The following is a 21,920-nucleotide window of genomic DNA, read 5'->3' as shown; positions in this document are numbered from 1 at the left end:
ATCTGCTAGACCGCTACAATGCCCCACTCCTCATTCCAGAAACAGTTAAGTTGAAAACGTGCTTATTCTGATCCCTCCTTCCCGTGAAACAATCCCTGTTTTGGTCTGAAATGTAGATGACACTTGAGGTCATTCAATGGGTAAAATGCATGGCCTTATATCTTCACGTCCTATTATAATAAAAGGGAGTTTAGTAGCAAAGATCTGGCAAACATATAGTAGTATTTCTCTATGAAAAGAACATTTGCTAAAAATGTGATTTGAATTTACTGCAGTGTCTTCCAGAAAACAACAGTTGTTAAAGCACATTAAACTAAAGTGTAATACACATGCATGTCACATGCAAAGGACATGTTACTTACATAGCAAGAACAATAATGACAAGTCTTTGTGCTTCATACAACCAGATTTAATAAGAGATGCTTGGTGTTACAGGAAAACAAAGTCCATACTACAAAGTTAAGCAGGTTTAAGCAATAGCAGCAGAGCTCCATGTTTAGTCACAGTACTGCAGTTCCATACAAGCAAATGTCCAAGCCATAATGGTAGAAGCTTTGTTAGAATTATTAGCAAAACAATCTAAGAAAGCATGTAAAAAAGCACAATACAATTAATTTGAGTTTATTAGTTGGAAAAAACAGACATCTTAGATGTGAACACTATGCCATGTTCAAGGTTTCGACAACAAAATCACAAATACATGTTACGTAATACCCCAACAGAGCTACATTCTGAAACAAATGTATAGTTTATCATCCAATATCACTGTAGAGCATCAGTTCTACGTTCAGCTAAACTTAAGTACTGCAATTGTATATGTATATCTGTCAGAATTACATTACACTAATTTCTGACTGGATACCATTTTAGGGTATATATTGGTTAAATTCAGGAGTATAAAATACTTTGTGGTATTATGGAACATGATAGCAGCTGATATGGAGAGCAAATGTTATCAAGTAAAAAATGTTTGACTAAACATACAAACTGGTATAAAAGCAATAGCTACAGACAATTTATTTAAATAAGTAAATAAAATATTTTCAGAAATTAGTGACAATTCTTTCAGGCCTCTCAATTTGATATGTCAAAGTACTAAATATTAACATGGAGATATGAGTTTTGAAATTAAAATAATATGTTGTGACATTATAAATTGCAATGCAATCAGTAGTATGCTGTCATTGCATACTTGCAATATATGTGTTCTCTACCATTAGGTGACAATCAAAACACGCATCTCCTATGCTCTTCAATCTACAACATCTTGCCTATGTATAAACTGAATGTCAATTGTAACCAAAGTATCTACATTTAGGTAAAAATTGTTGTTTCATCATTTACACTAATCTATAGTAAGTACATAGTTGTTAATACTTCTAAATAATGTATTGGTACTGTGACATTCATAATGTTAGCTCCTTAAAGTGGAGATTTCCAAAAGGAAGCATGACAAAGTTCAGCTCTGAAAATGTGCAAATTGGCTAATGGTCAGAAAAAGCATTAAATTCTATGAATCCTTTCATTGCCATATGGCTATGTATACATGTCCTAATAATGTATTTTTTTGCAATTGGGCATGTACATATATATGTATGGCCCTGAACTAGAAAGTGTTTAAATTGACTTATGAGGTTCCAAAGTTTAGACAACCTCAGGGCAACTTTAAGAAAATATACCCAGCAAAGTGCGTGCATATGCAGAAACCCATGCTGTGCACAAGATAAAGGAGAGACAGCAGAAGAGGAGTGTCTATTCATACAGAGCTTTTCTAACTACAGTACCTTTAAGAGGACAACGTCAATGCTTTCCAAAGTTTGTGCACCCCTAAGCCATGTTTTCAAAAGGAAATGGCTGTTCAAAACATCACGCCATTTTCATTTTTCTGCGTATTTTGATCATTTTATTACCCAAATTATTCATCACATTGGTTTTCAATCTGTTTACATTACCAATTCCGTCATTGTCACTCTATTGTAAACCACATGAGCAGGGTAATACATAAAGCTTTGCTTTTCAAAAAATCAGAAACTTTCATAATATTACAAAGGTTTTCAGTTTGAAAAATAAATGAAAATAATATACTTTAAAGAATTTGCATCATAAAATTAATTTACACCAAATACAAATTAAAAAATAATAATAAAGACATTGACCAGATATGAAAGTCTCTCCCAGAAACAGCTACATCAATGGTTGAGAAAGCACTCGAAAGAAAATACGAAATGAAAAATATGTAAATAAGTTTTAATCTTTTCATAGCAAAAAATCTTTCTAAAAATAACAATGAAAATTTGTCTCAGTACAAAGGCTACATTACTATTGAAAAAATACCAGCATGAAGAAAGTTACATATTTGACAGTAGAAAAATGATCTCCGTGAATCACAATGTCTTAACTTCGCAATGAAAATAAATTTGCAATAAAGGATTTATGCCTTTTTTTCTTTTGTTTTGTTTTATACAAACAGTACAAACAGTATTGCACATTAACAAATAGTCGAGGTTAGTTTAGCCTCCAAAACATTTACTAGTTCAAGTCACACCAAGAAAGGCCATATTAAGACCTGATGCACCCAGGGATTTCTTAATCAAGTTGCGATTCAAAACAGCGTTTAATTTTAAAAAATAACTTCCTTTTTCACTTTTGAAAGGATCACCTTTTCAATACACCATATTAACAACCTATGGGCATATTGCATTTACAAAACAAAAGGAAACATGTAATAAGTTAATAAACTAAAAAAGTTCTCTTTAAAAAAATACAAACAGAAAAACTCTCACAATTCTGGTCAGTCGTGCATAATCAACACGTGATTATAAATATACAAATGAAGGGAAAGATTTTATGATCTATTCACAATATGCAGCACCGAATGTAGAATTTTGTTTTACATTTCTTCCTGGTGTCGCTGTTTAGTTTCAAATCAAATTCATGCTATTCAGCTTTAGATTCTGAAGTATTTTGCGACATTAAAAAAGAGGAAGGACAAGAGGGAAATTATGAAACAACTTTTGTTATTTCACATGATTAGGTAGGTTTATGTGAGTTAGCTATGAATTTTAATATTAAAGTTATAAAGCTCTAACTTTGTATTCAAAAAAGCAAATGAGCATGAAAAAAATAAAATCATCTGATAAATCATTTTGTAGAATTAAATTAATATATATTTCTTCTGAATAAACTTATTTAGAAAATATTTTTCTCTCCTATATTTCAAAATTGAGGTATTGCAAAAGATCATGTCAGTCAGAAAGCATGCCTTTTTCTTAATAAAATAAAAATTCAGCCAACTTTTGAAAACTGTTCCAATACAAAAAGTAGTGCATAACATGTCTCGTACAGATGAACAAAATCACAGACACACACATCTGGGCAAAGAAAACAATATCACAAAAAGCCCAGCTACAACCTTCTAATGGGTACGCTTACGCATTCAAATCAGTAAAAAAAAAAAGCTTTTGCTCCTTTCATTTTTACAAACATAGATAATCCATTCAAAGCCAATACTTGCAATGAAACATTGAAACAACAAAATAAACACATAATCCGACACAAGACATCACAACACACAGAACATATTTACATCTATTATGTGGTGCCTAATCCAGTCAGATTGTCCCTGAACTGCAAAACAACAAAAACAGTGTTAGCTTCATTACCATTATTAGTATTCTAAAGGTGTTAATATTATCTACTGCCCCTCAAGAATAATGCTAAAAAAAATGTCCAAGCACTACAATATTTTCCTTATCTGTTCAAGCTTCACAGGATACTTCCAAGGGTCAGGCACACCATTTCACAAACAGAGTCTCTAAATTGATTGCAAAATGACAGAAACGGGTAGAAGCTAATTTCTTTAGCATTGCAATCTTCAAAGGAGCCTGGTAGGTTAACTCTGACAGATTAGTCATATACTGCGATATATTCATATGTATGTTTTTTTTAGTATGAACTGGGTTTACGGCACAAAACTGACACTATATAGGGTGCAAGCGTTGAAAGATACTTCTCTATGCACTCCTCTTATCGTTTGCGTACTAGTTATGAATAACCAAATGTGTGTCAGATAAAGGCTTTTAACAGTTACATTTGACCACAGTACTAGACATTTAAACTTTACAACATAAAATAAATTGCACAATATTTAACTGAGCACCCCAAAGTACTTCATCAATCACCTACACATTCAGTTTTTAAGAATATCCTACATCTATGTTTAATATTGGTTCTAGTATAGGTAATTCTGTACATGGACTAAGGCCAGTAACAGAAGAATTGCAATTACTGAAGCATGCCTTACTCCAGTCATTAGCGATTACTAATTTAATTGTTTTTATATCAAGTATGTTATAGGATACAAATGTTTTTAGTTACTTGTGCATTGTGGTTGGGTTTCATAATAGTTACTGGATATAACAATGTATTGCATGCAGCAACCTGGTTAAGTAAACATGCAGTCAATAATACTGACCTTCTGGGAAAGTTCTCTCTATGCTATACTGACTGCTTTTCAGTCAGCAGACATCACGCTGCCAATATCAATCTGTATTATTTTTAACTGATACCCTAGCCTGAATAGAGTATTACGGTATTGGCTATACCACTCAAATAGCAGCAAAAGCTATTGCAGCATACATTTACATAAAATTAAAAGATATAACTCAATAGAAAAAAATATTCTGAGAATAATTAACACAAAATCGGTTCCATCCAATGAGGTATCATCCACCACAAGTCAAGATTAGAGCAAATAAAGGCTTATTTTCTTTTAGGCCTAGTGTTATTTCAAATGACTCGAAAACTTATAACCTTTCTGCTACATCTGCCAGTCATGTGTGTGTTACCTTTGGTAAGTCATTATTTAGGGATTTCTGATTTTGGAAAATAAGTGCACGCTCCAGTTTAAAACAAGTATAACAAAACATATAACAAAATATTTTCACTACAAACACACCAGCCCCAGTAAAGGCTAATGGGAATGGCAGTCTTCGCACTATCTCTAGTCATAAGTCCTGCATAAGAAATAAGGTACCAAGCAGATGTTAGTGTGAATGAAAGTGCAAGATCATTACAATTCTGCAAGGTTGTATACTGGACACAGAGGTCCGTAAGGTGCCTGTAACTAATAATTACATAAGTAATAGTAAAGACCCATTTTTTAATTGGGGAAGAAAGCACTGATTTCCAGAATTCTCCCAGCCCAGTGGCAGCGATCTCTCCTTCCACTCGCTTTCAACCTGTCTCAGTTCTTGACGGAGTTAGGCACAGTGTTCAGCTCCAGCGGAAAGGGACATGGCGTGGCCGATCACCTCCTTCCTTTACCAGTGGTTTGTGGAACTCTCTACCAGCACGAGAGTGTATGCTTGCCCAGCAGTATTCACAATAATACTGCAAACAGGTAACATTGGCACAAAAGAATGGAGCAAATTTTCCACCACAGCGAGTGCCCTGGCATTCATCGCACATCTGATCATCGAGCACATATGGCTTGACTTCAACCTGAAAAAGAAAAGAAAAGTTAAGTTATACAAGAGAAAACATGGGCTGCAAGGACAGTGACATTATTTCTTTCAGTTATAGAAAATAGTTTGCAGAACTGTCCAATTCTTAAACAATCAAGTATTTGTTCATCATTACCTCTAGGGTCACCAGATTCATTGTTTGTAAAAACCCTTATTTACCACCAAACCTCATGTTCCAGATACTAAAATTTAGGGCTTGATTTCGAGTCTGACTCGCGGGGCGCGGCAGTGGGGATCTTCCAACTGCCCTATGACAATTAGGACAGTTAGACCACCATTGCCCAGCCACAGCTGCCAGGGAACCACCATTCCCTGGCGGTGTAGCGGCGGTCTCGAGGCTGCAATATGCTTGGTGGGACTTCTGAGGTCCCGCCCAAGCATATTACGAATTTCCTCTCCGCTACGGTTTTCATGGCGGTTCCTACTCCATGAAAACTGTGGCAGAGAGGAAACAAATGAGGCCCTACAGAGCTCCCTTGTGTCTGAGGGCCATGGGGTGCATGCAGAGGGGCACAACATGTCCATGCCATGCCATGCAGGAACTGTTTTTGGCGTTCCCATTGCAGTGCCGATTTTTTGAAGTACTGCAGTGGGAACGTAAAAAATAAACTTGACAGACAGGAGAAACACTCGTAATCTGGAGGGCGGCCCGACCTCGGGTTTGGCGGTGCGGGGCGAACCCAGTGCCACACCACCAAACTCGTAATCAGGCCCTTAGTGTTCCGTTGATGTCTAGATTTCCTGACAACAAGTGATTACACAAAATAATCAAACATTCCCAACTCAGGTAAAACAGTTTTAAAAAGTGACATAAGAGAAAGGGTAGAACATCAGCTTTTCTTTTCAAATAGCTCGAAAACTCAATTAAAAAAAGTATCATCTTCTGCCTGATAAAACAGGAACTTTCTAGGCCACATTAATTGCTTCTTTTTGCTACTTGCTCTATTCTGAAGAATGGGCCGCCATGTAATTCTTACTTTGTAAGTTCCCTTTAACTTACAAGAAAAAGGAAGCATGCTCATAATAAAGGGACTAGTTTTTTCCCATTAAGTTTAGGTTCACAACAATAATGTGGGTGAATTGCGACAAATGCAAATGCAAGAAATCAGCTTAAAAGTCAAGTTTTACAGCAAGATATAAAACAATACTTGTTTAGGTTTTGTACAATCCTGATTTTTTCATCAAACAGCTAATAAGACCAACTGATATGGGAGACATCACACTTAGTTCATTAAGCAGCTGGAGTGAGAAGAGGAAAATATTACATTAAGGTAGGCAGAGTAATAAGATCTTACGTTACATTAAGCCTTTGAAATTGACTGAAAAAACTAAGGTTAAAAATGTCAGTTAAAAATATAACTTTAAAAAAAAAAAACACTGAAATGCACCAGGTAAAGTTTACTGAGCTTACCCTAACTTGCGCCTAACTTATCTATGGAAGTTGCATGGGGAAGACATGACAAATCAACCTAAAACTTTCCAAGAAGGAGCGGAGATGGATGAACTTTTTTTAACTAAAGTTTAGCTATTCCAAAGGAAACTCTGACCTAACTATAACTAAGTACACAGTGACAACAGGCAATATATAATCTACATATATATATATATATATATATATATATATATATATATATATATGACGGGACCATCCTTTCGAGAAAAGATCAGAGGCCACACGGGGAGTTCAGAGCAGGGCACAGCTTTATTTTACGAATCCCAGCGGCGGCGGATGCATTTCGACATAGGAGCCTTCCTCAGCGCCCATCGCTGTAAAGAGTACCTCCCTCTTATATATATATATATATATATATATATATATATATATATACACATACACTCACATACATGCGCATGTATACACACACACACACACACACATATGCATACATATACTTTACCAAGGGTTTGGCTCATATATAATTTATAACACCTTTTGAACCCTCTCATGTACATTGCCTTAATTTGTACAGTTTCTTGTGGACCTTAACAAGGGATAGACTTCACCATGCACCTTTCCCTATAGCACTTTATCAACTGTTTTTGATACATACTATCCTCCTTCAAGTAGAAATGGAGTAGGACAAGTGTAAATACATGCAATACATATATCTCAGCAATTCAATGAGGAAAAAATGTGGTCCATGGGAAAAGCAATATAGGTGTTGAGTATATTATGACTTTACGTTGAAAAGTGCTCAAGTTCTTTAATTAGGTAATATTAGCAATCAGCAAAGCAAAAAGTCCCACTGCCTGATACATTTTAATTTATTGCCCATTCAAAGTTTTTTGTGTCTCTATAAGTACAGCCGAAGTGCCTAAAGTCCACCAACAAATTTTATTTTAGAAATGTAAAGTGATCATGGATTAGTAAAATGTGAACCAAACAAGACATTGTACATACTTATACTAACATGAGCAGGAGTATTCTTGTATAACATTTAGACTTGGAAATAGGGGATATATCGATATCATGTTTTGTTAAGAGACGATATGTGGAAGGGAAGACAATGGCTGACACAATGAGACATTTGTTTTTTGTTTGCATGCGTTCTAATGTTTTTACTTTTCCCCACATGGTGTGTGTATGATGTATGAGCGGGTCTACAAGACAATTTATTATGGAGGAACCAGCATTTACATGCTTGCGTGTATCTTGCCTAACAGGTTTCAGAGCCTCCAGCCCCTTAATCATAAGCATGCTTGCAGTTAATAGGTCTTCTCCGTGGCGAAACCCAAAGGTGGCATGCTTTTCCATTCCTTTTTACCCTCCAGTGGGCGTGTCCATCTCTCATGTGAGTCATCACAAGATTGCTATGCATGCTGGAGCTTGTGGTTTCAGTCCTCGACATGATTGATCCTTCCCTTCAGTGGGTTTCCGATATCTCTGCAGTTATATTTGCATGCTTTTTACCCTCCAGTGGGCTCCAGGCATGTATGCGCTGATTATTTCAACAAAACGCTGCTGCGCTGCCCACGAGTCCGACATGATTCAAGCCCCAGCAGACACATCCTTGATTTGATGGCGGTGCAGTTCCTTGCGGCTTGGACGTGCAGCATACAAACATTTCCAAAATGTGTCCAACAGCTTAGGAACGCACTCCCTAACAGCGGGTCTACAAGACAATTTATTATGGAGGAATCAGCGTTTACATGCCTGCGTGTATCTTGACTAACCGGTTTCAGAGCCTCCAGCCCCTCAATCATAGGCGTGCCTGCAGTTAATCGGTCTTCTCCGTGGCGAAACCCAAAGGTGGCATGCTTTTCCATTCCTTTTTACCCTCCAGTGTGCGCACCCTCCAGTGGGCGATTCCACCTCTCAGGTGAGTCATCACAAGACCAGTATGCATGCTGGAGCTTGAGGCTTCAGTCCTCGGCATGATCCTTCCCTTCAGTGGGTTTCCGATATCTCTGCAGTTATATTTGCATACTTTTTACCCTCCAGTGGACTCCAGGCATGTATGCGGTGATTATGTCAACAAAACACTGCTGCGTTCCTCAATCAATTAGGAGTTTGTTAAAGCGCAACTACTCACCCGTAAGGGTCTCAATGCGCTAGGGGGGGGGGGCTATTGCAGGTTCCATTCCATCAAGGAGGGGGTCTGTCGAAGAGCCAGGTTTTGAGGTTTCTTGCGAAGATGGGGAGCGATGTTGTCTGTCTGAGGTGGAGCGGAAGGGCGTTCCATGCTTTGGCCGCGAGGAAGGAGAAGGAGCGGCCTCCCGATCTGGTCTTTCTGGTGTGGGGGACTTCGGCGTAGGAGAGCTGGGCTGATCGTAGGGTCCTTTGGGGTGCGTGGAATTTGAGCCGGCTGTTCAGGTATGCTAGTCCGGTGCCGTGGAGGGCCTTGTGTGCGTGGGTGAGCATCTTAAAGGTGATTCTCGCCTCGACGGGGAGCCAGTGGAGTGTGCGCAGGTGCTGGGAGATGTGACAGTGTTTTGGCAGGTTGAGGACCAGTCTTGCGGCGGCGTTCTGGATGTTCTGTAGCTTGCGGATGAGGTTTTTGTTTATTCCGGCGTAGAGTGCATTGCCGTAGTCGAGTCTGCTGGTGACCAGGGCGTGAGTGACTGTCTTTCGGTGTTCGAGGGGGATCCATTTGCAGGTCTTACGAAGGAGGCGGAGGTTGTGGAAGCAGGAAGATGAGAGAGTTGATCTGGCGGTCCATTTTGAGCTCGGAGTCCAGGATGATTCCCAGGTTGCGTGCGTGGTCTGTGGGGGTTGGCGGGTTTCCGAGGGCGGTGGGCCACCAGGTGTCACTCCAGGTGTCGGGGTTTGGGCCCATGATGAGTACTTCTGTTTTGTTGGTGTTTAGTTGTAGATAGCTGTTTTTCATCCATTTGGCGACGGCTTCCATGCCTTCTCGAAAGTTGTGTCTGGCGGTGTTGGGCTCGTTGAATAGGGAGAGGATGATCTGGGTGTCGTCTGCGTATGACACGATGTTGAGTCCGTAGGTTCTGACGATGGGGGCATGTGGAGCCATGTAGACGTTGAAGAGCGTCGGGCTGAGGGAGGTGCCCTGGGGGACTCCGCAGGTGGTAGGTGTGGGGGTCTGAGAGGAAAAGGGGGAAACTGAACCGTTGCGTCCTGCCGGAGAGGAAGGAGCAGATCCAGTCGAGGGCCTTGTCCTGGATTCCTGCGTTGTAGAGTCTGCGTATTAGGGTGCGGTGGGAGACTGTGTCGAACGCCGCTGATAGGTCTAGGAGGATGAGGGCTACTGTTTCTCCTTTGTCCAGTAGGGTGCAGATGTCGTCTGTTGCGGCGAGGAGGGCGGTTTCCGTACTGTGGTTTTTTCTGAAGCCAGATTGGGAGGAGTCGAGGATGTTGTGTTCTTCAATGAATGTGGCGAGTTGGCTGTTGATGGCTTTCTCAATGACTTTCGCTGGGAAAGGGAGCAGGGAGATGGGTCTGTAGTTTTTGAGGTCGGTGGGGTCCGCTGAGGGTTTCTTCAGGAGGGGGTTGACCTCGGCGTGTTTCCAGTCGTCGGGGAACGAGGCGGTCGCCAGGGAGCGGTTGATGGTGTGGCAGAGCATGGGTGCGATGGTGTCAGCGGCTCTGTTGAAGATGTGGTGGGGGCAGGGGTCCGTGGGGGCCCCTGAGTGGATTGACTTCATTGTCTTCAGTGTGTCTTTGGTGGTGAGGGCTGTCCAGTCATCAATCGCTGGTTTCCGGGTGTCGGGGGATGGTTGGTGAGGGTTCATTGTGTTGGTTGTCTTCGTCGAAGTTGTCGTAGAAGCTCTTGATTTTGTGGTGGAAAAAGGTGCTTAGTTTGTCGCAGAGGTCTTGTGAGGGAGGGATGTCAGTAGACTCGCTGGTGGGTTGGGCGAACTCCTTGATGATGCTGAAGAGTTCCTTGCTGTTGTGTGCGTGGGTGGAGATTCGGTCTTCAATCGCTTTTTTCCTAGTTTCTCGGATGAGTTGATGGTGAGTGTTGGTGGCGGCTCTGAAGTTGTTGTGGACTTCTGTGGATTTGGTGTTTCTACAGGCCTTTTCGAGGCGGCGGCATGTGCGCCTGGACTCTCGAAGTTCGGTGGTAAACCATCTGGCTTTCTTGGCACGGGTATTGTTGGTTTTCTTGAGGGGGGCTATGGTGTTGGTGCTGTCCGAGATCCATCTATGCAGGGTTCGGGCTGCGGTGTTGGGGTCGTCGTTTTCCGCGATGGTTGGGGTGGAGTGTTGAGTGAGGAGATGAGCTGGTCGTCGGTGATTTTGGTCCAGTTTCTTTGTGGAAGCAGGTGCTGGTGTCTGTGGATGGTGGATGTTCTGAAGGTGAAGTGGACGCAACGATGGTCGGTCCATGGGAGTTCAGTGGTGTGGCTGAAGGTGATGGAGTTTCCTGTAGTGAAGAGGGGGTCGAGGGTGTGCCCTGCTGAGTGCGTGGGCTCGGTCACGATCTGGCAGAGTACAATGTTGTGGAGATTGTCCAGGAGGCATGTGGTGTTGGGGTCCAGTTGATTGTCGAGGTACTGAGACCGCCCTCATCGCAGCAACAGACGACATTCAAACTCTACTGGACAATGGAGACACAGTCGCCCTCATCCTCCTCGACCTCTCTGCAGCCTTCGACACAGTCTGCCACAGCACCCTTCTTCAACGCCTCAGTAACATCGGAATACAAGGAAAAGCACTTGAATGGATCACCTCGTTCCTCACCGGAAGAACCCAGAGAGTCCGCCTCCCACCATTCAAGTCCGAGGCCACTGAAGTCATCTGTGGCGTCCCACAAGGATCCTCACTCAGCCCCACCCTCTTCAACGTATACATGAGCCCCCTGGCGGCCATCGCTCGCCAACACAATCTCAACATCATCTCCTACGCAGATGACACTCAACTGATCCTATCACTCACCAATGATCCTAGCACCGCCAAAACTAACCTACAAGAAGGAATGAAAGAAGTAGCCGAATGGATGAAACACAGCCGTTTGAAACTGAACTCAGATAAAACAGAAGTCCTCATCTTAGGTACATCCCCCTCTGCATGGGACGACTCTTGGTGGCCGGAAGCCCTTGGGAAGGCACCCATCCCGACAGACCACGCACGGAACCTTGGCGTTATCCTGGACTCCTCACTCTCAATGAACAGACAAGTCAACGCCGTATCCTCATCCTGCTTCAACATTCTCCGCATGCTCAAAAAAAACATTTCGCTGGATCCCCACCGAAACCAGAAAAACTGTCACCCATGCCCTGGTCACGAGCCGACTGGACTACGGAAACACCCTCTACGCAGGTACTACCGCTAAACTCCAGAAGAAACTCCAACGAATCCAAAACGCCTCAGCCAGGATCATATTAGACATCCCGCGCAACGAACACATCTCTGGCCACTTGAAAGACCTCCACTGGCTACCCGTCAATAAAAGGATCACTTTCCGACTGCTAACCCACGCACACAAATCACTCTACGACATCGGACCAGAATGCCTCAACTCACGACTGTCCTTCTACACCCCCTCCCGCCAACTACGGATTTCCAGCCAAGCCCTCGCCACTGTACCTCGCATCAACAAGACCACCATGGGAGGCAGATCCTTCTCATACCTGGCTGCTAAAACATGGAACTCACTTCCCACCCACCTTCGCCTTACCCAGAACCACCTAGCATTCAGAAAGCAACTTAAAACGTGGATATTTGACAAGTAATCCCTCCTCCCCTCCCTAAGCGCCTTGAGACCCTCTGGGTATGTAGTGCGCTATATAAATTCCTTGACTTGACTTGACTTGACTTGTAGTTGGTGGATGCGATGGCCTGCGGGGAGATAATGTCCGTGATGGAGTTGGCGAAGGGTCCGCGGGGTCCAGGGGGTCGGTAGATGAGGGTTCCTCGGAGGGCGGCAGTGGGGATGGCCAGTATCTTGAAGTGAAGGTGTTCCATCAGTTCTGTGGACTCGTCAGGGAGTGTGCTCAGGCGGAGGCTGGATTTGTGGACGATGGCGATTCCTCCTCCTGGGTGGGTGGGGCGGTCCTTCCTGTAGATCTTGTATCCTTGGGGGATGGCGATGGCGATGACCGGTCCTGAGGTGGCGTTGGTCCAAGTTTCGGTGAAGACTGCTACGTCCGGGGTGGTGCGGTCGAGGAGGTCCCAGATTTCTGTGGCGTGTTTGTGGAGGGATCGGAGGTTGAGGAGGATGCATTGCAGGGTCTTCGGTTCGGTTGTGTTCTTGAGGGCGGGTAGTGCTGGATCCGTGTTCTTGGCGGTGCTGCAGGTGTGCCGGCAGCGGTGACAGCTGAAGAGTCCATGGGTGTCGGCTGGTGATGCTAGCTTGCAGTTGTTGTTGCAGCCTGGGTTGAGTGCGTGGAGTGCTGCTGGGTCGTAGCGTTGGCGGGGTGGAGGTCCAAGGTTCCTGGTGCTAGTCATGGACGGGCGCAGACGTGCTTGCCCTTGACGCGCCTTCGGTGCACCAGCGGCGCGCCCGCCCCCGCACAGCGGCCGCGCAGTGGCCGCCATCAAGTAGGGGTCGGAGAGGGCTGGACAGCTGGGAGGCGGGAGCGGGGAGAGGAGCTGGATTGGGCCGGTTGTGCTGGGGGGGAGGGGCCGCGGGGGCAGCAGCGGCGGGGAAAGGTAAAGGGAGGAAAGAAGGGATAAAGAAAAAAGGGAAAATAAGCAGAAATAAGGCACAAAAGAGCAGAGATGCAGAAAAGGGCAGAAAGGTGAAAGATGGAAAGGGTAGAAAAATGAGTGAAGGAGCAGAGTGAGAGAAAGGAGACAGAGGTCCACTGGACCACCAGGGATGAGGCGCAGGGAAACCTGCGGGTGGAGGAGGGCCTCAATCACTAACACTCTAACAACCTAAGCTGTTGGACACATTTTGGAAATATATATATATATATATATATATATATATATATATACACACACAAAACTTCTAACCGTAGATTCTCCCCTTAGAATATTCTCCAGGCGTCAGACTGGATCAAAAGAAATATGAGCAGTACCTCTGTGCCCCGGTAGGTGGTGTCAAGCAGCTCTGCGTCAAAGTGATTGAGGTTAGATGTGACATGCAGGGTGCCCAAATAGGCGCCACACTTGCGTGCTGACATCAGTTCCTTTCTTTCCAGATCAGGAGAGCTACCTTGTTGGTTTTGACCACTATTTTCGAACCTTTTGTCGATTCTTTTTTTACTTTCCTTCAAGAGTGCAAAGGATATGCCCCTGTAACATCCCACAGAGTTTAAACCCAGTGAGGAATCTCACACAGATGTCTGTCTCTGATCCCCACTTAATTTGCCTGTGGTGCTTGAGGTTGAACCACAACTCTAGGGCCTGTGCTGACTAAAAGTTGCTACATCCCAAGGCAATTTGCAAGCGGGAAATGAAGCTCCTGGAGACACAGCAAATGAAGGCTCTGTGCCATTCTTGGTCCTGGTCCTGAGGGAGATATTGGACCCATTTTCATGGATGATCTTTATCCTATTCCAAGTGATCAATGTTGAAGTCAAGTAAGTCAGAGAATCACAAGAAGTTGTCGAAAAAAGCACAAAAGGTCATCAAAGCATTCTTTGGCTTCTCCTAGCAAGCGCCATGCTTCTAAGCCCCACTCCAGCACTCGACCGTGGAGCTGGAGGCCTGCCCTGCTCCTGCTCAACGCTTCCCCAGAGCTGGAACAACCCTGGCTTAACTCAAGGAGTTTTATGACGAAATGCACCCATTTTTGGGCTGACTGTTTCCTTCGGCACACCTTTGGCCCCAAGGAAATTGAGAGGTGCTCTTGCTGGGTTCTTCCCCTGATGCCAGCCGGGCCCTCTGGATCTGCTTCTGGATCCGGACTGACACAAACTTCGACACAAATGCTGGTTCCAATCCCTTCTGCGACATTTTTGGTGCCACCGATGTCACTTGATGAAGAGGAACCTCTTCTCTCAGACTCTGAGATGGCGTCACTCGACATCTACACTGGTGCTAACCAGAAAACTGTCAACCCGCCCTTGAAGCCTTTGTTAGGCCCACCAATAGGGGGATGATATATTCAGCTTGATAACAGTATTTACGCATGTGCATGATCTGATATCGTACTACCTATCCTATATTTGTTTATCTATCAGCGTTGGGGAATTTTGTGATGTATTGTAGTCGCTGATGATTCTATGACTAATTTGTTTTTTACTTTTGTGTATATGCTTAGTAGTGGTGTATAGGTTAAGCTTTGAGAAACGGTTCTCAAAATTAAGATACATTTAAGACATTTGGCCATTTGTTCTTAAATGATGCAGTAACAGTCTGCTACCCTTGCTAGTTCTATTAATCATTCTTCATGAGTCAGTACAATAGCTTTCTTCCAGGGCCGCATTATGCAAGATATTACAACAAAAAATGAAGCTGCTATCCGTTAGTGTCTGTAGTTAGAGGGTACTATACTGTGAGACACATCGTGAAGTACAGAAAGTCAAACTGATGACACCAGAGTAATACCATCTGTGAAAGACAATGTGGCCTAAATCCCAGTTCAATAAAGCTGTATGTTATGAGACTTCCAGAGGATGTAAAGCAGGTCATAATCAAGCTGTGTACATCTCCAGCATGGAGTGTTCCATAAAATGCCTGCTTTGTGTAGATTTGTTTAATTTTTTTTTTATTTTACCGAGTTTTATATGGTGTGAACTTGACCCGAAGGTATCGGGTATCAGAGAGCTTTACATAGCACCAGTTGCGTTACATGAGGAACCATTCATTTTTAGTTGTTGTTTTTTTTGTTAGGCACTGGGAGATTAAGTGATTTGTCCAGAATCACAGGATGTTCAGCGTCTTTGCCGAGACTCGAATCCAGTTCCCCAGATTCTAGGTCGACTGCCGTAGCTGTTAGGCCAACTCCTCTCTCTAGATGTGAAGGAGTCCAGTACCAAATGTGGAAACTCTTAAAGTAAGAGAATTTAAGTCTTGATTCACATTGCAGTTTATTGTGTTTTGCTAACAACTCTTTCAGGTCTTTGTTGGAGCATTCAAAATGTAATGTGTCTTGCCTTAAGGCTTTAGAACTTTGCATTATGACAGCTGAACAAAGGTGATCTATTAACATAGTCCTGCAGCTAACCTTTTAGATTTACCCATTATTTCTATGTATGTTGTAACTGGGAACAGGGATATGGTTACAGGGTGTCTGCCCAATCAGCTTCTTAGACTGAACTTTTTGGCGGCATCGTCAGTGTTGTACAGTGTTAAGCGTATGAGCATATAACAACTTCCAGATCTGTGCAGTCAGTTATGGTGTTATTTTTCACTAGGTGATCTATTCAGCTGCTGCCCATCGACATCCATGTGCTCCACATTATGGACGAGCTGCTTACACCGACACATATATTATGCGATAAAGGTCGCTAGTGGTCCGGACTCTGGCTTGTTTTCTCCTTCTGCCCCACCGCGGATGAAAGAGCAGCATTCACTATGGTGATGTGTAGGGCTGCAGAGGTCCTCAACTTGCGACTTATTTCTGCCTAGGTCAAGAATAAGATCTTGACTGAGGTGCTTCAACAGAGGTTAAGCTCCATGGAGCACTTACTGCCCTTTAATGAGGCCCTCACTGATGTTCTCCTTAGGGCTGGACCAAACCCTATACAGGGGCTCCTGTGCACAGGATTACTGGCTGCCGCCACTGTCCATCCCTGGGAAACCCAGCCTGCCTCTCCCTGGATCCCTCTTCCGAGTGCCTGGTGGTGCAGGCCTATATGGCAGAACTAAACTTGAGCGCATTCCTAGCACCCCACCAGATAGGGAATCAAAGAGGTTGGACACCTTTAGGAGGCAGATCTTTTTCCCACCAGCATGGCATTGTGGATGATAAACACCACATGCCTATTGGACCAATACACCTATGCCTTCTGGGAATCTGTTACGCAACCGCTGCCCATGCTCCCAGAAAAGGGCCAGGCCAGCAAGTGAGTAGTAAGATTGAAGATGGGAATAGTGGCGCAAGATGAACTCTCCCTCCTTAAGAAGGGCCTTACTTTTGTTCCGACAGTGGCACCCAACTTCATGGAGTTACACACCGAACTCCTAAGGTTCTTCAGGCGCGTTCGCCTGAAGGCATTCTTTCAAATCCACCCATCGTCTGTGAACAGGTCTATGTCCGGTACGCCCCATTGTTGAAACACCTCATGTGCGACTTCTTCGTTGAGCACCCAATTGTGCGCTTCGACGAAGTCTCTGCTTAGGCAGTTCGCTTGGACATTTTGGATCCCTGGTAGATGAACTGCCACAATGGCTAGAACTCTTGCCATGAGCCAGTGCCAGATGGCTTGAGCTTCCAGGGATAGGACTCTTGACCTGGTGCCTTCCTGCTTGTTCAGATAGAACATGGTTGTCATGTTGTCCGTCTGAACTTGGATGTAGTTGATTGTGCAGAGAAGGATATAGGGATTTGAGCGCCAGATCAACGGCTCGAAGCTCTAGGAAGTTGATGTGGTAACCTCGCTCTACTTCGGACCAGAGACCGTGGACCTGAAGCTGGTCCATGTGAGCAACCCAGCCTTGTAGAGAGGCATCAGTGACCACTGAATGAAATGGAGGAGGTCGATGGAATGGAACTCCCCGGAGAAGGTGGGAACGTTTCATCCACCATCTGATGGAGTCTCTGGCACCTTGTTGAAGAGAAACACGGTCCTCCCAGTGACCTGACCTCTGAGACCGTTGATCCTCGAGAGCCTGCTGCAGAGGCCTCATGTGAAGGCGTGCATTGGGCACGATGTAGATGCACGAGGCCATCGATCCCAGGAGAGAGGACACTTGTCTGGCTGTGGGACTGCGAGTGTCCAGCAGGAAACGACACTTCAGGAGCATGGATGACAACCTCTCTTCCGAAGGACACACGCTTGCCTGCACGGAGTCCAGGGAAGCGCCCAGGTAATGAATCCATTGGGAAGGATTGAGTACTGACTTCTTGAAGTTGACCTGCAACCCCAATGAGTTCATCAGGTTGAGACAGAACGAAAGATGGTTCTGAAGCAGAGCCGGATTGGAGCTTTTTAGAAGCCACTCGTCTAGATAGGGATAGACGAATCAATCAATCAATCAATCACGGCATTTGTATAGCGCACTACTCACCCGGGAGGGTCTCAAGGCGCTGGGGGAGGGGTAAGTTACTGCTCAAACAGCCAGGTCTTGAGCTGCTTCCTGAAGGAGAGATGGTCTTGGGTTCGCCGAAGGTGGGTGGGGAGGGTGGTCCAAATCTTGGCTGCCAGGTAGGAGAAGGATCTTCCTCCGGCGGTGGCTCTGCGGATGCGTGGTACGGTGGCGAGTGTGTGGCTGGTCAATCGTAGCTGGCGGGTGGGCGTGTAGAAGGTCATGCGGTCGTTGAGGTACTTGGGGCCCAGGTCGTGGAGAGCCTTGTGTGCGTGGGTGAGGAGTCTGAACGTGATTCTCTTGTTGACGGGGAGCCAGTGTAGGTCTCTCAGGTGTCAGGTGATGTGGCTGTGTTGGGCATGTCGAGGATGAGTCGCGCGGAGGCGTTCTGGATGCGTTGGAGTCTTTTTTGAAGTTTGGCTGTGGTTCCGGCGTAGAGGGTGTTCCCGTAGTCCAGTCGGCTGGTGACGAGTGCCTGGGTGACGGTCTTCCTGGTTTCGGTGGGGATCCATCTGAAGATCTTGCGGAGCATGCGCAGGGTGTTAAAGCACGAGGATGAGACGGCGTTGACTTGTCTGGTCATTGATAGGGAGGAGTCCAGGATGAAGCCCAAGTTGCGTGCGTGGTCCGTTGGTTTGGGAGCGGTGCCCAGGGCCGGGGGCCACCAGGAGTCATCCCAGGCGGAGGGTGATGATCCCAGGATGAGGACTTCCATCTTGTCTGAGTTCAGTTTAAGGCGGCTGTTCCTCATCCAGTCGGCGACGTCTTTCATCCCTTTGTGTAGGTTGGCTCTGGCGGTGATGGGGTCGTTGGTGAGGGAGAGGAAGATCTTCCGCCTGCGGAGAAAAGCAGCCACCACCACCATGCACTTAGAGAATGTCCGTGCTACGGAATTGAGGCCAAACGGAAGCACTCAATACTGGTAATGATGGCGTCCGATCTGATACCTGACAAACTTTTGGTGCCTTACTGAGGCAGGTATGTGAAAGTAAGCATCCTGCACTTCGATGGCACACATCCAGTCTCCCTGATGAAGATGCGGGAAGATCTGGTGCAGGGCTAGCATGCAAAATGTTTCTTTTCTGATGAACCTGTTCAGTAGTCGTAGGTCTAGAATGGGCCTGTATTCTTTGACTACTCCTCTTTTTTGGACGAGAAAGTAGCGGGAGTACACACCTTGATTTCTTTGCATGGAAGGATTGGCTCTAGAGAGCTCCTGTAGCGACGGTGTCAGGGATACCCCTAGATACTGGAGTGACTTAGAGGCCCAAGCGAGCGACGTGGACATACTTGAGGACGCCTACACATACTACTCTGAAGGTATGGGACACAATTTCAGGCGATGATAGGTGGACTACCTTCCCATCTCCATACACTCCGATCAACCACACATCCCTAGTTTCTCCGGCTCTCCATGAGGGTCCCTTTGACTCCTGGAAACAAGGCGCTGTCTAGCGTTGATCCGCCTGTTCCGGGGTGGCGAACCTCTCACTTTCAAAGAATGCAGGGACGAATTTCATTTACCAGATACAGAATCCTACCATTACACTAAACTGATGCACTGGGCACTTCACCCACGCGTCAGGGAAGCTGCTACACGTCCTTTGACCAAATTTGAGGCTTTTCTCGCTAAATCATCCTCAATGAAGGGAGTGATCTCCTTTATATACGCCTTGCTGCTCAAAACCACCACCTTTTCCACGGCCCAAGTATATGGGAATGTGGGAAGACCTACTGCAACGCCCCATCACAGACGAGGATTGGGCTCATCTCTGGGCGGATACCAATCGCTTCAATCACTCTATTGCCCTCAGAGAAGCCCACCTCAAAACCATGATGGACTGGTATCTACATCCTTCCAAACTCCGACGGATCTTCCCTACCACCTTAGACAGATGCTGGAGGGGGTGTGGACAGCTAGATGATTTTCAACATATATGGTGGGACTGTCCTTCTATCAGACCTTATTGGGAGGAGATCTTAGCGCACATAAAGGAGATGCTGGGCTACCCTATCCCTACTGACATGGCGGGGATTCTTCTGGGGCTCCGTGACCCCTCTCTAATACATCAAACACGGGCGGACAAAATTATCATGTGGTTGTGCATCGGGGCAGCCAAGGTCACCTTGGCGGCGGCTTGGAAGAAGAAGGAGGCCCCAGCTATATCCCTCTAGCATGCACGCCTCTGGCAACTCCTGAGCCTGGAGCGCATGGCGGACATCTTCAGGGATGATTTTAAAAACTTTGAATTCAAATGGGGTCCGCTGGTTGCTTTCCTTTCCTGTGAAATCTCATGTATGTGGGTAAAGTGCCCGCCAAATGTCCAAGAGCCCCACGTCTTGAAAGTGTTGCTGTGTCTCTCCAGTGAAAGTCCCCGCATCTGACCTCTGTGTGTGTGTGTGCTGTCAACCCCTTTTTGCTAAATGAGATTGAAGTCGCCCAGGAGGAGAAGGGGGCCCTCTATCCGCTATTTTCCCTAATAAGCTGGAAAGAAAGGGTGTTTGACCAGTGTTGGGAGCATAAAGCGCTACAAAAGTGCAGACCCTTCCCCTCAGAACCCCCTTTACCATGATCCAGCGGCCCTCTTTATTCCCCTGGACCCCTAGTGGCTGAAACTGAATCGCAGCACGGAAGAGCAGGGCCAACCCCCGGTGTTTAGTGGCAGCTGAGGATCGGTAAATAAGTGGGAGTTGTTTGTGCTTGAGGCATGATTCGTCTGCTCTGGCTAAGTGGGTTTCTTGTAAGGCGATCACATCCAGATGATGGTCTACGATATATTTCCACACTTTGAGCCGTTTCAGCGGCGAGTTTAGGCCCTTGACATTCCAAGTGGCTATTGAAATAGGTGCCATGGCATTAACGGAGAAACGGCAGTCTCATCAGTCCTAAAGGGGACCCAGCTAACCCGTGTCCGGCCACTATACCTGAATGTACATCAGAACTAGCATATACCCCAGTGCATACAGAAATAAAAGCCCCCAAGTCGAAAAGCCGCCACCATGACCCCCCACCCACCATCCCACCAACCCACCCATGAACCCCAAACAAACAGCACAATAGCCCCCCAACGTCCACCCCCGAAACCCCCACGGCATAACATTGCAAGCAAAGTTAACATACGACAGATCGTATTATAGGTCCCAAGGGAAGGGGAACATGGCACCAACCAGTCACTCGTCCAGTTCCTGATACAGGACTTCCTCCCAACCCAGGACATCAAGGACTAGTCAGTTACCTTCTTTAGCACGCCACCTCCTGCGCCAGCTGTCGGCCCTGTTGGAGCCAAGCGATGGGACCATACCTCATGTGAAACAGAGAAGGCTGGGCTGTTACTCAATTAAATTAATGTACGTATTACGCTAGTGAGTTATGGATGGTGTAGGGTCACGTGGGTTCCTACAATTGGGCATCCATTTTGTTGGATGTAATGCCCTCACACACCCTTGCACGTGTCATGCTTCATCATCTGGGCTTGCTTCTCGTTGGGTTGGCGGTGCAATACCCAACGGGCGACACCTCAAAGAGGGGCACTTTGGTGGAGATCTTTTAACCAACTGCCGTCAGGTGAAGTGTGGGGGCAGAACTGGGTAGACGTGTTTAGTGAGTTAAAATAAAGCTCAGAGTACCAGGATCAATTTTATTCTGGCGGTCCCCCGCTTTAATTAAAAAGGTTATACAACTGACTGGGACTCGGTGGAATATAATGCTTTCTTATACCAGTCTCTGTTCAGTTTGTACTCTAATTGGTCGACATGTTTCTCGCGTTGCCCATTTGGCTGCGATTCTTTAGGACCTAAATATAAACAAATCACTGTGTACGTAAGGGTGATCAAATGTGCGTATCTGA

At 45.3% G+C, this 21,920-nt stretch overlaps 1 protein-coding gene across 9 annotated transcripts in view; it reads right to left on the bottom strand.

Moving 5' to 3' along the window:
• Positions 1-387: 387 nt before the first annotated feature.
• CPEB3 (cytoplasmic polyadenylation element binding protein 3) overlaps positions 388-21,920 on the bottom strand; it is a 1,233,156-nt gene continuing 1,211,623 nt past the window's right edge. For all 9 annotated transcript variants that reach the window (XM_086922496.1, XM_086922503.1, XM_086922495.1 and 6 more), the window contains one exon: positions 388-5,502. In XM_086922496.1, the coding sequence (XP_086778622.1) occupies positions 5,275-5,502 (228 nt within the window). In that variant the 3' untranslated portion in view covers positions 388-5,274. The remainder of the gene's footprint in view (positions 5,503-21,920) is intronic.

The sequence above is a fragment of the Lissotriton vulgaris genome, chromosome 5 (genome assembly GCF_964263255.1).
Source record: "Lissotriton vulgaris chromosome 5, aLisVul1.2, whole genome shotgun sequence".
In the NCBI taxonomy this organism is placed as follows: Eukaryota; Metazoa; Chordata; class Amphibia; order Caudata; family Salamandridae; genus Lissotriton; species Lissotriton vulgaris.
Note: the sequence above shows the minus strand (reverse complement) of the source record. Positions and strands in the feature narration are given on the sequence as shown.